The sequence below is a fragment of the Salvelinus alpinus genome, chromosome 13 (assembly GCF_045679555.1).
Source record: "Salvelinus alpinus chromosome 13, SLU_Salpinus.1, whole genome shotgun sequence".
In the NCBI taxonomy this organism is placed as follows: Eukaryota; Metazoa; Chordata; class Actinopteri; order Salmoniformes; family Salmonidae; genus Salvelinus; species Salvelinus alpinus.
Window position 1 is genome coordinate 43,764,223 of NC_092098.1, and position 17,949 is coordinate 43,782,171.

The following is a 17,949-nucleotide window of genomic DNA, read 5'->3' on the forward strand; positions in this document are numbered from 1 at the left end:
TCCAGGGCTTACACTTGTATATACACTGGTAGTCGGCATGCCTGGCCTGATTACAGTGGTTTTGTTAGAGCTGCTGTGTTCTTATTGTGGTATATCAGAGCAGTTGATTACAGCTGTGTTAAAAGCCTTGTACTGTTTGTATCATGGTACATTAATGCAGGCTGATGTGTTATGTTAGCCTGGTGTGCTGGGGCTGGGGGGTTAGAGGTGGTGGTTGGTGGGCTGAGAAGCATCTCCCCTGACCACCACACAACCCGGCTCTATCCCTCACCCCGCAGGCAGTTCAGCTCTGACAGTGGGGCACATCAAGACCGTCATGGTCAAATGTGCTAATAGGATGAGATGGGATAACAAGAGAAACAGGTTAGTGGATGTGTATCACACAACACGTCACATAGCAGACAAGGACAGAAATGGGACAAGACAGAGGACATCAAGTTCACCTCTAGAAGATGACGAGGGTCTCCGTGACAACAACAAGTCAGCAATCATCCCTTTACAGCATGAAGTCATCATGAGACATCCCAATATCCTCATGACCTACAGAACCTGGCTGGGGGAGGAGATGTGTAAATGATCTCTGGGATCAGGACAGACAAAGGCCCTCTATGTGACGCAGCCAGCCAGCACTTACGCATCTCTACTGGCTGATCAACTCACAGTCTGATGATCATGAGACTCAAATGCACACAGTAGGCAATATCAGCTGAGACCTGATGATCAGCCAATAACTGACTAGCTGCAAGCGCTAAAAGCTAACCTCAGCCGCTAGGCTACGTTCTATTAGCCGTGGATGTTTCCACACGTAGACGCTAACTCTAGCTAAGGATAAGAAGAAGAGAGGCCCAGCCAGCAGCAAACGTCTTGCAGACTGACAGGAAGTGAAATATCACAAGCCATTGACTAGCCTAGCGACCTGGTTCTGCTGCAAGCTGTAGCTGGGTGTCGTGCACCAAGACAAAGCAGAGACTTGCAGAAGTGTGATCATCACTCTTCAACTGTACGAATGTAGCCTAGTCATTCTATTCAGGCCAAGTTGAGACATTCGTGACCCAGTTACCAGACCCAGTCTCATAGAAATGTAATGATCCATGGAATAGTCTCTTAGAACGGCCAGGAAAGCACTTAGAACATGGTTCTGAAGGCCAAGGGAGGTGATATATCCTTCTATGGCAGTGTGTGTGTGGCTAGTAGGCAACCGATGTACTAATAAAGTGGGGCAACTGAGTCATCATTCATTTGTCAGCATTCGTATTAAATCCCATTATGCATCGTAGTATAATTCATCCCAGGTTTCTGCAGGCTGACCTGGAGGAGGGTCATATTTCAGGATCAATGACAGTCAATGTCATCAGCAGGTCACACACACACTATTGTCTGGTATACCCAACACAGCCTGATGGTCCAGTTTGATTTTGCCATAAGTCCTCAACATGTATGGTATGGCAACGGAAGAGTTGCCTTCATAAAGTATTCACACCCCTGAATTTTAAATAGATTACATTTAGATTCATTTTTTGTCACTGGCGTACACACACAATATCAAATAATGTCAAAGGGGAATTATGTTTTTTGACATTTTTACAAATTAACAAAAAAATGAAAAGCTGAAATGTCTTGAGTCAATAAGTATTCAAACGATTTCTTATGGCAAGCCTAAATAAGTTCAGGAGTAAAAATGTGCTGAACAAGTCACATAATAAGTTGCTTGGACTCACTCTGTGTGGAATAATAGTGTTTAACATGATTTCTGAATGACTACCATCTCTATACCTCACACCTACAATTATTTGTAAGGTCCCCCAGTCGAGCAGAGAATTTCAAACACAGATTCAACTACAAAAGGTCAGGGAGGTTTTCCAATGCCACAAAGAAGGGCACCGTATGGTAGATGGGTAAAATGACAAGTTAAAAGCAGACATTGAGTATCCCTTTGAGCATGGTGAAGTTACTAATAACACTTTGGTGGGTCTATCATTACACCCAGTCACTAAAAAGATACAGGAGTCTTTCCTTTTATAAATGTCTTTTATTTCACCTTTATTTAACCAGGTAGGCCAGTTGAGAACAAGTTCTCATTTACAACTGCGACCTGGCCAAGATAAAGCAAAGAAGTCCGACACAAACACATAGTTACACATGGGATAAACAAACATACAGGCAATAACACAATAGAAAAACCTATGTACAGTGTGTGCAAATGTAGAAGAGTAGGGAGGTAGGCAATAAATAGGCCACAGAGGCAAAATAATTATAATTTAGCATTAATACTGGAGGTATAGATGTGCAGATGATGAATGTGCAAGTAGAGATACTGGGGTGCAAAAGAGCAAGAGGATAAAATACAAATATGGGGATGAGGTAGTTGGGTGTGCTATTTACAGATTGGCTGTGTACAGGTGCAATGATCGGTAAGCTGCTCTGACAGCTGATGCTTAAAGTTAGTGAGGGACATATGTCTCCAGCTTCAGTGATTTTTGCAATTCGTTCCAGTCATTGGCAGCAGAGAACTGGAAGGAAAGGCGAACAAAGGAAATGTTGGCTTTGGGGATGACCAGTGAAATATACCTACTGAAGCGGATTTTTGGGGGGTTTGTATCATTTGATTTACACAACATGCCTACCACTTTGAAGATGCAAATGTTTTGTGTGTGTGTGAAACAAGACAAAAAAACTGAAAACTTGAGCTTCGATAACTATTCACCCCACAAAGTCAATAATTGTAGAGCCACCTTTTGCAACAATTACAGCTGCAAGTCTCTTGGGGTATGTCTCTATAAGCTTGGCACATCTAGCCACTCTGATTTTTGCCCATTCTTCAAGGTAAAACTGTTCCAGCTCCTTCAAGTTGGATGGGTTCCGCTGGTGTACAACAATCTTGCTTTAGCAGTATGCTTAGGGTCATTGTCCTGCTGGAAGGTGAACCTCCATCCCAGTCTCAAATCTCTGGAAGACAAACAGGTTTCCCTCAAGAATTTCCCTGTATTTAGCGCCATCCATCATTCCTTCAATTCTGACCAGTTTCCCAGTCCCTGCTGATGAAAAACATCCCCACAGCATGATGCTGGCACCACCATGCTTCACTGTGGGGATTGTATTCTCGGGTGATAAGAGGTGTTGGGTTTGCACCAGACATAGCATTTTCCTTGATGGCCAAAAAGCAAAATTTAAGTCTCATCTGACCAGAGTACCTGCTTCCATACGTTTGGTGAGTCTCCCACCTGCCTTTTCGCAAACACCAAAAGTGTTTGCATATTTTTTCTTTAAGCAATGCCTTTTTTCTGGCCACTCTTCCGTAAAGCACAGCTCTGTGGATTGTACGTCTTAAAAAGTGGTCCTATGGACAGATACTCCAATCTCCGCTGTGGAGCTCTGCACCTCCTTCAGGGTTATCTTTGGTCTCTTTGTTGCCTCTCGGATTAATGCCCTCCTTGCCTGGTCCGTGAGTTTGTGGGCGGCCCTCTCTTGGCAGGTTTGTTGTGGTCCCATATTCTACATTTTTTGATAATGAATTTAAATGGAGCTCCGTGGGATGTTCAAAGTTTCAGATATTTTTTTATAACCCAACCCTGATCTGTTCTTCTCCACAACTTTGTCCCTGACGTGTTTGGAGAGCTCCTTGGTCTTCATGGTGCTGCTTGCTTGGTGGTGCCCCTTGCTTAGTGGTGTTACAGACTCTGGGGCCTTTCAGAACAGGTGTATATATACATATATATATATATATATATATGTGTGTCAGATCATGTGAAACTTACATATTGTCCACCTGTGTGCAATCTAGGGTGCGACAGAGAGAGAGGGCGTGACAGAGAGTGGGCGTGAGAGAGGGCGCGAGAGAGAGAAAGAGGAAGAGGGCGTGAGAGAGAGAGGGCGCGAGAGAGAAGGAGGGCGCGAGAGAGAAGGAGGGCGCGAGAGAGAAGGAGGGCGCGACAGAGAAAGAGGGGCGACAGAGAAAGAGAGGGCGCGACAGAGAAAGAGAGGGCGCGACAGAGAAAGAGAGGGCGCGACAGAGAAAGAGAGGGCGCGACAGAGAAAGAGAGGGCGCGACAGAGAAAGAGAGGGCGCGACAGAGAAAGAGAGGGCGCGACAGAGAAAGAGAGGGCGCGACAGAGAAAGAGAGGGCGCGACAGAGAAAGAGAGGGCGCGACAGAGAAAGAGAGGGCGCGACAGAGAGAGAGAGGGCGAGAGAGAGAGAGGGCGCGAGAGAGAGAGAGGGCGCGAGAGAGAGAGAGGGCGCGCGAGAGAGAGAGAGGGCGAGAGAGAGGGAGAGAGGGCGAGAGAGAGGGAGAGAGGGCGAGAGAGAGGGAGAGAGGGCGAGAGAGAGGGAGAGAGGGCGAGAGAGAGGGAGAGAGGGCGAGAGAGAGAGAGAGAGAGGGCGAGAGAGAGGGAGAGAGGGCGAGAGAGAGGGAGAGAGGGCGAGAGAGAGGGAGAGAGGGCGAGAGAGAGGGAGAGGGCGAGAGAGAGGGCGAGAGAGAGGGCGAGAGAGAGGGCGAGAGAGAGGGCGAGAGAGAGGGCGAGAGAGAGGGCGAGAGAGAGGGCGAGAGAGAGGGAGAGAGAGGGAGAGGGCACGAGAGAGAGGGAGAGGGCACGAGAGAGAGGGAGAGGGCACGAGAGAGAGGGAGAGGGCACGAGAGAGAGGGAGAGGGCACGAGAGAGAGGGAGAGGGCACGAGAGAGAGGGAGAGGGCACGAGAGAGAGGGAGAGGGCACGAGAGAGAGGGAGAGGGCACGAGAGAGAGGGAGAGGGCACGAGAGAGAGGGAGAGGGCACGAGAGAGAGGGAGAGGGCACGAGAGAGAGGGAGAGGGCACGAGAGAGAGGGAGAGGGCACGAGAGAGAGGGAGAGGGCACGAGAGAGAGGGAGAGGGCACGAGAGAGAGGGAGAGGGCACGAGAGAGAGGGAGAGGGCACGAGAGAGAGGGAGAGGGCACGAGAGAGAGGGAGAGGGCACGAGAGAGAGGGAGAGGGCACGAGAGAGAGGGAGAGGGCGAGAGAGAGGGAGAGGGCGAGAGAGAGAGAGAGAGAGGGCGAGAGAGAGGGAGAGGGCGAGAGAGAGAGAGAGAGAGGGCGAGAGAGAGGGAGAGAGAGAGAGAGAGGGCGAGAGAGAGAGAGAGAGAGGGCGAGAGAGAGAGAGAGAGAGAGAGGGCGAGAGAGAGGGAGAGAGCGAGAGAGAGGGCACGAGAGAGAGGGAGAGGGCACGAGAGAGAGGGAGAGGGCACGAGAGAGAGGGAACGAGAGAGAGGGAGAGGGCACGAGAGAGAGGGAGAGGGCACGAGAGAGAGGGAGAGGGCACGAGAGAGAGGGAGAGGGCACGAGAGAGAGGGAGAGGGCACGAGAGAGAGGGAGAGGGCACGAGAGAGAGGGAGAGGGCACGAGAGAGAGGGCACGAGAGAGAGGGAGAGGGCACGAGAGAGAGGGAGAGGGCGAGAGAGAGGGAGAGGGCGAGAGAGAGGGAGAGGGCGAGAGAGAGGGAGAGGGCGAGAGAGAGAGAGAGGGCGAGAGAGAGAGAGAGGGCGAGAGAGAGGGAGAGGGCGAGAGAGAGGGCGAGAGAGAGAGAGAGGGAGAGGGCACGAGAGAGAGAGAGCGCGAGAAATACAAGATGTCAGGAGGATCAACGGAGGACATTTACATTTTAGTCATTACATAAAACATAACTCAAGTTAACTTATGACTGTTCACTGTAAAGGCATGTGTCTGCTTTCGCCCCCCACCCCAAGTGAGCCCTCTACAGAACATAGAATAGGCTTCATGGCTATGGTAGTTCAGTGTGGAGTAAATATAGGATACAGGCATGAAATCGACTTACTCTGCAATGTTTCATTCAACTTTCAACACTCAAGATAAACAATCTTGTGACAACTATTTTTGGGGGGAATGCAATCCTGCACTATAAACAAACTAAATTGTAACCAACATACCAGTAGATATACTTTTACACAGTAACTCCACTCTCTTTTTCCTCCGGGATATGTATTCCTGGACACATCGCTAGCTATAGACCAACATCTACACCACACAACAAGTACTTCATTTAACACTTTTACCACAGCTGTCAACACTACACTAAACAGAGAAAGCTTGGTACATAGACACCTCAGACACAGCCGTCTATGACATCTTTCTGTCTGAGCCGAGTAGAAGTCCTTTAACTTCAGGAACATAGTGAGTATACATTAGCGTCCGTTCTTACCGTGGGGTCCTGGCCGTCAGTGATCAGTTCCCGCTCTCCCCGGGGGTTGACTTTGCGAAAGCGCCGGCGGGAACGTCTCTGGGACACCTCCCTCTGCAGTGCCCCCTCACCCTCGCTGGCATTGTCCACCTGAAACACATCACCAAGCTGGGCCTCAGTGCTGGAGGTCTGGGGCTCAGAGCTACCTCTACTACTAGACTGTTCTTGTTCTGAGATCAGAGTCAGCTGCTCAGACCGATCACAGTTCTTTCTGGCTGCTGGTTCTGAGAGCTGATCCTGGCTCTGTTCCTGTTCAGAGTTCTGTTGTTCAGGCTCCTGGTAGAACATCCAGTTCTTCCACAGCACAGAGAGCCTGTGCAAGCGCCTCGTCATGGGGACTGCATCCAGGACACGGGCAAGAGAAGAGAGGTAGAAGAAGACGGTATGAGGCTCTCTCTCTCTCCAAGGCTGCGACGAGAATAGTTCTAGTCACTCTCAGTCTGCTGTGTCGAGTCAGGAGGCCGTTTCTGCACAACACAGCTCACAGTGAGACCACAGCTTCCTGTAGGAAACCCTCAATATACCAATTTCCTTTGCGAGACAGAACATTTTTGATTGTGGAGAACTTTGTATTACTATGCTGTTATTGCTGGAGAATTCGTTTTCCTTTCGAGTTACAAAAAAAACAAAGCTAAGCAAATAGTTGCATTTTGTGAAGTGAGTTGTGAAACTATTCAAAAACATTCAAACTAGGATAAGTACTAATGGAAGAATACTTCAACTGTTCAAGACTCATAGGCTTTGAGTATTTAAAAAATTCAAATAAACAGTACTTTTCTAGACTCACATGCGTGCAGAGAGTATTTCCACTAGAAAAACAATGATGATAAAGGCAGTGTAATGTGAGAGGATGTGTTTTATGAGGGCAGATTGAGGGGGTTTATCAGGACAGTGGAGGACCTGACGTAACCTAACAGTCCCGGTAAAGTGCTGTGTTTGTATTAAGTATGTGGCAAACAAACTATTACTTATTGTTCAAAACAGCCATTTTTTGAGAGGGTTTTCAGTTAAAAAAAAAAAAATTAAAGATTAAAATCATGTGAATTCATAATGCAGATGTCTACATTGCGCTTCCCGCGGAGTGATTAATGTTTTATCATTTATGCTGCTGGTGTGCTTGCTTTTCTTCGAGAGTGGTGCGTGTAGCTTGTGGTTGTCATGCAATCACAAGTCATCAAACCGGCTCTAGGGTACAGTCATAGAGCTTCCCTGATGCAAGTAATTAGGAGACATCTAGGCTATTCAACGAAAGATGGAATTACAATGACAGAACTAAAAGTGAAATGAGAAAGACAGGCTACAACACCAAGAGCCAACAGGCAGGCAGCTTCTTATCCTGAATGGGTTTGTTGTTATTTACTGGAGGATTTGGAAGGGGAGGAAGCGCACAGGTCAAGTTATGTAGTCTCAATTACAATAGCTAACAAAAGCTAGCTTGCTTAACTAGAGTCTCCCGGTTTGATATGTCAAGTCAGGTACTATGTAATCAGATTAAATGATAAATAACTAGTGAGTCCACCAGCACGAGTCTACTTGGTTGCTATCCTTCTCCCCCTCCCTCGTCACTCACATGTAAGCTGCTTCTCTGCTTTGAGCCTCTCATTCTCCCTCAGGCATTACAGCTCCAGGTAATAAACGCCTAGGTTTACCTCCACTGTACTCACATCCTACCATACCCTTGTCAGTACATTATGTCTTGAATCTATTCTACCACGCCCAGAAATCTGCTCCTTTTATCATGTCCCCAACGCATTAGACGACCAGTTCTTATAGCCTTTAGCTGTACCCTTTTCTGCACCTCCTCTGTTCCTCTGGTGATGTAGAGGTTAACCCAGGCCCTGTAGGCCCCAGTTCCACCCCTATTCCCGGGGGGATATGCTTAAAACCCCGGCCGTCCTACAATCTAAAATAGATGCCCTAAAACTCACACAAATGATCATGGAACTTACCAGGTACAACCCTAAATCCGTAAACACGGTCACCCTCATAGATATCATTATGACCAACCTGCCCTCTAAATATATCTCTGCTGTCATCAACCAGGATCTCAGCGATCACTGCCTCATTGCCTGCGTCCGTAATGGGTCCGCGGTCAGACGACCACTCCTCATCACTGTCAAACGCTCCCTAAAACACTTCAGCGACCAGGCCTTTCTAATCAACCTGGCCCGGGTATCCTGGAAGGATATTGACCTCATCCTGTCAGTAGAGGATGCCTGGTTATTCTTTAAAAGTGCTTTCCTCACCATCTTAAATAAGCAAGCCCCATTCAAATGTAGAACTAAGAATAGATATAGCCCTCCAGACCTGACTGCCCTTGACCGGCACAAAAACATCCTGTAGCGTACCTTATTAGCATCGAATATCCCCCGCGATATGCAACTTTTCAGGCAAGTTAGGAACCAATATACACGGGCAGTTAGGAAAGCAAAGGCTTGCGTTTTCAAACAAAAATGTGCATCCTGTAGCACAAACTCGAAAAAGTTCTGGGACACTGTAAAGTCCATGGAGAATAAGAGCACCTCCTCCCAGCTTTCCACTGGACTGAGGCTAGGAAACAATGTCACTACCAATAAATCCACTATAATTGAGAATTTCAATAAGCATTTTTCTACGGCTGGCCATGCTTTCCACCTGGCTACCCTTACCCCGGTCAACAGCTCTGCACCCCACACAGCAATATGCCCAGGCCTCCCCCATTTCTCTTTCACCCAAATCCAGATAGCTGATGTTCTGAAAGAGCTGAAAAATCTGGACCCCTACAAATCAGCGGGGCTAGACAATCTGGACCCTCTCTTTCTAAAATGATCCGCTGCAATTGTTGCAACCCCTATTACTAGCCTGTTCAATCTCTCTTTCGTACCGTCTGAGATCCCTAAAGATTGGAAAGCTGCCGCGGTCACCCCCCTCTTCAAAGGGGGAGACACTCTAGACCCAAACTGTTACAGACCTATATCTATCCTACCCTGCCAAGTTAACAAACAGATCACCGACCAATTCGAATCCCACTGTAATTTCTCCGCTATGCAATCTGGTTTCCGAGCTGGTCCTGGGTGCACCTCAGCCACGCTGAAGGTCCTAAACGATATCATAACCACCATCAATAAAAGACAATAGTGTGCAGCTGTCTTCAACAACCTGGCCAAGGCTTTCGACTCTGTCAATCACCGCATTCTTATCGGCAGACTCAATAGCCTTGGCTTCTCAAATGACTGCCTCGCCTAATTCACCAACTACTTCTCGGTCAGTGTGTCAAATCGGAGGGCCTGTTGTCCAGACCTCAGGCAGTCTCTATGGGGGTGCCACAGGGTTCAATTCTTGGACCGACTCTCTTCTCTGTATACATCAATGATGTCGCTCTTGCTGCTGGTGATTCTCTGATCCACCTCTACGCAGACGACACCATTCTGTATACTTCTGGCCCTTCTTTGGACACTGTGTTAACAAACCTCCAGACTAGAGGTCGACCGATTAATCGGAATGGCCGATTAATTAGGGACGATTTCAAGTTTTCATAACATTTGGTAATTCGCATTTTTGGACACCGATTATGGCCGATTACATTGCACTCCACGAGGAGACTGCGTGGCAGGCTGACCACCTGTTTTGCGAGTGCAGCAGGGAGCCACGGTAAGGTCCTAGCTAGCATTAAACTGATCTTATAAAAAACAATTAATCTTAACATAATCACTAGTTAAACTAGTAATATCATGAACCATGTGTAGTTATCTCGCTTGTCCTGCGTTGCGTATAATCAATGCGGTGCCTGTTAATTTATCATTGAATCCCAGCCTACTTCGCCAAACAGGTGATTTAACAAGCACATTCGCAAAAAAAAGCACTGTCGTTGCACCAATGTGTACCTAACCATAAACATCAATGCCTTTCTTAAAATCAATACACAAGAACATATTTTTAAACCTGCAGTCATGGTATATGCAGCAGTTTGGGCCGCCAGGCTCGTTGCGAACTATGTGAAGACCATTTCTTCCTAACAAAGACCGTAATTAATTATGTACAATTCTGGGAAATTATGACATAACATTGAAGGTTGTGCAATGTAACAGCAATATTTAGACTTAAGGATGCCACCCGTTAGATAAAATATGGAACGGTTCCGTATTTCGCTGAAAGAATAAAGGTTTTGTTTTCGAAATGATAGTTTCCGGATTTGACCATATTAATGACATAAGGCTCGTATTTCTGTGTTATTATATTATAAGTAAGTCTATGATTTGATAGAGCAGTCTGACTGAGCGGTGGTAGGCAACAGCAGGCTCGCAAGCATTCACTGCATTTGCCAGCAGCTCTTCGCTGTACTTCAAGCATTGCGCCGTTTATGACTTCAAGCCTATCAACTCAAGAGATTAGGCTGGCAATACTAAAGTACCTATTAGAACATCCAATAGTCAAAGGTATATGAAATACAAATGGTAAAGAGAGAAATAGTCCTATAATAACTACAACCTAAAACTTCTTACCTGGGAATATTGAAGACTCATGTTAAAAGGAACCACCAGCTTTCAAATGTTCTGAGCAAGGACCTTAAACGTTAGCTTTTTTACATGGCACATATTGCACTTTTACTTTCTTCTCCAACACTTTGTTTTTGCATTATTTAAACCAAATTGAACATGTTTCATTATTTATTTGAGACTAAATTGATTGCATTGATGTATTATAATAAGTTAAGTGTTCATTCACAATTGTTCTAATTGTCATTGTTACAAATATATATATATATATATATATATATATATATATAAATAAATAAATAAATAAATAAATAGGCATCAGCTTTTTTGGTCCTCCAATAATCGGTATCGGTGTTGAAAAATCATAATCGGTCGACCTCTACTCCAGACAAGCTTCAATGCCATACTACAACACTCCTTCCGAGGCCTCCAACTGCTCTTAAATGCAAGTAAAACTAAATGCATGCTATTCAACCGATCGCTGCCCGCACCCGCTCGACCATCTAGCATCACTACTCTGGAGGCTTCTGACTTAGAATATGTGGACAACTACAAATACCTAGGTGTCTGGTTAGACTGTAAACTCTCCTTCCAGACTCACATTTAGCATCTCCAATCCAAAATTAAATCTAGAATCGGCTTCCTATTTCGCAACAAAGCATCCCTCACTCATGCTGCCAAACATACCCTCGTAAAACTGACTATCCTACTGATCCTTGACTTCGGCGATGTCATTTACAAAATAGCCTCCAACACTCTACTCAGCAAATTGGATGTAGTCTGTCACCAAAGTACCATATACTACACCACTGCGACCTGTATGCTCTCGTTGGCTGGCCCTCGCTTAATTTTCGTCGCCAAACCCACTGGCTCCAGGTCATCTATAAGTCCTTGCTAGGTAAAGCCCCACCTTGTCTCAGCTCACTGGTCACCATCGCAGCCCCCACCCATAGCACGCGCTCCAGCAGGTATATTTCACTGGTCATCCCCAAAGCCAACTCCTCCTTTGGCCACCTTTCCTTCCAGTTCTTTGCTGCCAATGACTGGAACGAATTGCAAAAATCACTGAAGCTGGAGACATATCTCCCTCACTAACTTTAAGCATCAGCTGTCAGAGCAGCTTACCGATCATCACACCTGTACACAGCCCATCTGTAAATAGCCCACCCAACTACCTCATCCCCATATTGTCATTTATTTTTTGCTCCTTTGCACCCCAGTATCTCTACTTGCACATTCATTTTCTGCATATCTATCACTCCAGTGTTTAATTGCTAAATTGCAGTTATTTCGCCACTATGGCCTATTTATTGCCTTACCTCCCTAATCTTACTACATTTGCACACACTGTATATATACTTTTCTATTGTGTTATTGACTGTATGTTTGTTTATCCCATGTGTAACTGTTTTGTTTGTGGCGCACTGCTTTGCTTTATCTTGACCAGGTCGCAGTTGTAAATGAGAACTTGTTCTCAACTGGCCGACCTGGTTAAATAAAGGTGAAATAAATAATACAAAAATAAAGTAGCTAAAAGACTGCCTTTTTCTCTCCTCCTAACGTTACAGCATTGTTGCGTTAGGTATTTGTTTCATTTTCATTTTTCCTTCATGTTGATGATCGGGACCCGTTAGTGGTAGTTGTGATAACTGCACTGAGATTATAATTTTGTGAAGGAAAAAAAATGATTTTCTCTAAGTGATTGTCTTAATGTTAAGGATCCCAATTTTGTTTAAATGTTCACAACCCTAGTTTGTAAACCCATCAAATGCTGTCACTGACACAGTGAAGGCGGAATGCCACCATCGGCCCAGCCAGAGTAAAAACAAGCGGGAGACGAATAAGAAATGAAGTTAACAAAAAACATCTGCAATCGTCTGAACATTGCTGCGATCTCCCTCAACATCTCTCTCTGAGTCGGGAAATCCCTGCCAAGGCAAACCAACTTTTTCCACTGTATTTTAAGCATCATGAGTGGGCTCTGACGAATGCCAGCAGAACACTATTGACAAATGTTTTGCTTCGCTCAACCATGTACTTAGATGACTTTTCTATTTCATATAGGAGTGGGCGGGTAAAACCCAGAGCCAGGAGTAGTGGGACTGAGGAGGAGGATGAGAGAGGGGAGGGTAGTCTGTGATAAAACTCAAGTCAGTCAGTCTCCGGGCGTGTGACGGAGAAGTCCGTCACTGGCCGCGGGCAGCATGTGGTACACTAACACACACACACACACACACACTCAGCGCGCCTCCCTGCTCCGTTATCAGCTACGTTAACAATGTGGGTCGACACAGAAGTTAACTTCTCTATCTTAGTATATACATTTCACACTTTATTCTTACCTCCCGTCAGTAACAGTTTATGGTATAAAGAATATACAGACAAGAGTTCATGTTTAATTTAAGCAACATTTATTGTACTTATCAATGTTATGGATGAGCACGTTGTTTGTTTGGTTCTGTTCCTCTCCATCTCTGTAGCTTCCGGGTAGGCTGGGATAAGGACCAGAGCTACTGTAATCAGGCTGGGATAAGGACCAGAGCTACTGTAATCAGGCTGGGATAAGGACCAGAGCTACTGTAATCGGGCTGGGATAAGGACCAGAGCTACTGTAATCGGGCTGGGATAAGGACCAGAGCAACTGTAATCGGGCTGGGATAAGGACCAGAGCTACTGTAATCGGGCTGGGATAAGGACCAGAGCTACGGTAATCGGGCTGGGATAAGGACCAGAGCTACGGTAATCGGGCTGGGATAAGGACCAGAGCTACGGTAATCGGGCTGGGATAAGGACCAGAGCTACTGTAATCGGGCTGGGATAAGGACCAGAGCTACTGTAATCGGGCTGGGATAAGGACCAGAGCTACTGTAATCGGGCTGTCTTTCTAGTGCCTGTCCAGAATGGCTCGTTCATGTGAATGGGCATATTGGAAGACTCCACGTCAGTAGGGATGGAATTTTGTAAATGTGTTATATTGGTATATTGTATCATGAGAAACGTGTTGCAATGTATATAATTCAGTATGTTTAGCTGAGTGGAAAATGTAGGCTTTGAAGGTTAGGTTTTTCAGTTTAGCCTTCTGGCCTACTCTACGTGACAGGGCGACATTGGCATTTTCTAGTCTATCGGCTATGTCAATACATAGAAAAACTGCTGCTATGCCAGTTGCCACTCACCAGGAATGTCTAGCTGAGAAAATCAGCAACAGCAAGCTAGCTCATTCGCCAACAGAAAGAAAGGTGCAGTATTGAGAAATGGATGAATTGACACAGAGACCAAAATCCAATTCCTGTTGCAAATATTAGTTTAATTCACTAATAAGGCTCGTGTCCATGTGACCTGTTAGCTAAGATTACGATAACAAACCTTTTCATCTGTGGTGTTAGCTACTATGCTAGCTAGCTGGCTAGATAAACATGGTGCTAAAGTATCAGATCGGAGCTAATTGCCAACGTAGCTAGCTAACGTTAGCTGGTTATCGTTTTGAACATGCAACATTTTCAGCAACGAGCCATCTGACTTGCAGTGTAACGTTAGCTATTTACTGGTGTGCTGATCTGACCAGCTGCCATTCATAATTGACAGTTGAATTTCAGTGAAATCTAAAAGTATTCAGACCCCTTCCCTTTTTTCACAGTTATGTTACAGCCTCATTCTAAAATGGATTAAATATTCCCCCCCCTCAATCTACACAAAATACCCCATAATGACATTGTGAAAACCGTTTATTTTTAAGAAATTAGCTAAAATGTCTAAAAATCTGTTTTTGCTTTGTCAAATAAGGTATTGTGTGTAGATAGAATTTTAGAATAAGGCTGTAATGTAACAAAATGTGGAAAAAGTCAAGGGGTCTGAATACTTTCCCAATGCACTATAGAGAGGATTGTCATCATAGGGAAAGATGGAAGTGTTTTAAAATATCCAAATAAAGGTTGGCAATAGGTTTAGCTACCTAAGAATCTTCCTGTATGTTTATGTACCAGTAAAGCAGTAGATCAGTGCTTTTTCACTTCTCAAACTACGGATGGACAGATTTGAGTCAGACAGAATGTGCATCATCGCTTCATCCTTTTTCCTACCCGCACCCTCCTTGTTAGATATTATGCACATGTATGGCTAGGTGGCAAATATCTCCATTGAGCTAATTAACATAGTAGCGGTAAACAGCAGCAAGTGATATGAGCGATGGCGAGAGATGTGTGAGGAAATGTGAAAGGGAACGGAGTTGCAGCCTCGCTCTATCCAAGCAGTACAATCAACTTATAACCAGCCCATTTTGAACTTTTGACTGCTACTGTATATGGGCATAACAATTCATAAGGGCAGGCCGAGCCGATGACCTCATTTCAAGATGGCTGCTACCTACATGCCGGTTAGCGTTGTGAAGCATAAACAAAATAAACACGGAATACGTTGATACGTTGTTGCATTACTTAATGACAACATTGAATGTCCACTGAGTGACTAAATCTTTGCGCATCAAAAATATGTTGCCTGCTTACGCGCTGTAGGCATCCATATCCCCTGTATGTCCCCCGACACCAGAACCATGTTTGAGAGGTTGGTGTTGTAGAAATTTAGTTTTTATAGTTAACAATAACTTTTAGGCACATCCAGTGTGCAAAAACTACATTCGGACACTTTGGAGACGTAGAAAAGACACTTGAATGTACCCTGGATACCACATAACACCACCACAATGTTTGAGTGAGGTTGATATGGTAGAAATTGTGTTTTTATACTGAACAAATAGCATTTAGGGATTGCAAATATGTAATAGCACTGGAATTATCTAATTTACAGACAAATGCCACTTTGGAGAGGTTTAGGGACACTTGGAAACGTCCTGTGACCACACCTGACACCACTTACTAAAAAAGCTGCCCATTTCTAATTGTTAGGTCTATCAATCCCATTTAAAAAAATATTATTCACATGTTGTGGAAGCCATCTGATGTGTTTCCAGCTCTAGTAATCAATAATTCACTTATAGCTTGTCAATGAAAGATGACGTAAAAGAATATATATATATTTTGTGTGTGCTCTGAACTATGTATTTCCTATCTATCGTCTGAGGATTTCCTCAATCTCCAAAATGTCTTCTCTCCAAATATACCACGTTTTTGCATGTCAGAATCATGTAATTACACATGAATAGCAATTACTTTTGAGTATGTCTATTTAGGCGGAAATCTACATTTCTCCATTACATTTAAGAGGTTATTAAATGCATACATGGCTATCTCTGGGAAATGTCATCAAAATGTTCAAATTTTATGATATTGAATATCGGCCTAAAATATCAGCTGTCGGCCTCCTTGACCCCCAAAACAATCGGTATCGGCCCTAAAAATTCCATAACGGTCATTCTCTAGTTCAGGCGGCAGGGCTGTCATCTCTGTGAGCTCCAGTCATCCATCAGGGTGTACTGAGACATTACATGGGCGCCACAGAGGAAAAGAGGCGAGGAGGGCCACACGTCAAGGCCATGATGTGAAAGTATGGCCAATTTGCCCGCCATTAGGGCTGGAAAATGCCAGGTACCTCCCGATATATTACCACGATACTTAAGTGTCGATATGTATTGCAATTCTCATGATTCTATATGCATTGTGATTTTATTGCGATTCGATGTTCCAAACATATTGCTAACAATATGTCTGCTGCAGAGGGGCAAGAGAGAGCCAGGAGAAAGATTTGACAAATCTCAGAAATAAAAGTGCTGAAAACAAATTGGCTCCCTATTTAAAAAGATGGAGAACAAGCTACAGAAGGAAAAATACTGGTGTTTTGGTGCAGATACAGGCAACTACCGCCAAAATAATATAGCGATATTGTCAAAACGAGAGAATAAGAGGGAAACGGACTTGTGTCACACACAGAATGAGGTGCAAAGATTCTGTGTCATGTTTGTACTGTATAACTATATGATGGGTTGATTTATGGAACAGCACAGACTTCTCTAATGAAAAACTAACCAGACTGACAGCCTAATAGTGTTATCACAGCAAAGTCAACAACAGAAGACTGACTAAGCATTTTAAGGGGGCATTTCAGTGTACAATTACACACTGCAAGGAGTCATTCCACACACACTACTAAATAGAAAGTCTTCACTATGAACAGAGTGCTGTCTATGAAGAGTCGGCCCATATGGAGATATTTCCTGCTTGGACCATTGACTAGTTAACTCCTGTATGGACTGGTCTCAGTGTGTGAACTACAATGGTCTGTCTATGGCTCTGTGCTCCCAGACAAACGGACAGAGACAAACGGACAGAGACACAGGGTGGGTGAAATTGAAGCCATCTCAAACCCCTGGCCTGGCTGAACAAATGCGTGCAGTTAGTCTGTGATAATTCCCCAGGACTCAATTAGCTAATTGGTTGGAATGTAAGTGATTTGACTGAGTGCTGCAGCAGCGTGACAGAGGAGCGGAAACCGTGGTGTGTGTGTGTGTGTGCGCGTGTATGCTTCTCAGGGTTTCCAAAACATTACTGGGAAGATTTATGACATTTGATAAATGTCCATCAAAATAACATCAAATTGATCAGAAATACAGTGTAGACATTGTTAATGTTGTAAATGACTATTGTGGCTGGAAACGGCAGATTTTTTATGGAATATCTACATAGGCCCATTATCAGCAACCATCACTCCTGTGTTCCAATGGCACGTTGTGTTAGCTAATCCAAGTTTATAATTTTAAAAGGCTAATTGATCATTAGAAAACCCTTTTGCAATTATGCTAGCACAGCTGAAAACTGATGTACTGATTAAAGAAGCAATAAAACTGGCCTTCTTTAGACTAGTTGAGAATCTGGATATTACAGGCTCAAAATGGCTAATATCTAATATTACAGGCTCAAAATGGCCAGAAACGAAGACCTTTCTTATGAAAATCGTCAGTCAAATCAAATCAAATCAAATTTTATTAGTCACATACACATGGTTAGCAGATGTTAATGCGAGTGTAGCGAAATGCTTGTGCTTCTAGTTCCGACAATGCAGTAATAACCAACAGTAATCTAACCTAACAATTCCACAACTACTACCTTACACACACACACACAAGTGTAAAGGGATAAAGAATATGTACATAAAGATATATGAATGAGTGGTGGTACAGAACGGCATGGCAGATGCAGTAGATGGTATAGAGTACGGTATATACATATGAGATGAGTACTGTAGGGTATGTAAACATAAAGTGGCATAGTTTAAAGTGGCTAGTGGTACATGTATTA

The 17,949-nt window shown here is 44.5% G+C and overlaps 1 protein-coding gene across 8 annotated transcripts in view; it reads right to left on the bottom strand.

Annotated features, from left to right (window-relative positions):
- LOC139537745 (rap guanine nucleotide exchange factor 6-like) overlaps nucleotides 1-17,949 on the bottom strand; it is a 184,521-nt gene that overhangs the window by 107,192 nt on the left and 59,380 nt on the right. For 6 of the 8 annotated variants that reach the window (XM_071339458.1, XM_071339457.1, XM_071339459.1 and 3 more), the window contains one exon: nucleotides 6,189-6,317. The exons of the other annotated variants lie outside the window; for them this stretch is intronic. In XM_071339458.1, coding sequence (XP_071195559.1) covers nucleotides 6,189-6,317 — 129 coding nt within the window. The remainder of the gene's footprint in view (nucleotides 1-6,188; nucleotides 6,318-17,949) is intronic. 8 annotated transcript variants of the gene reach the window in all.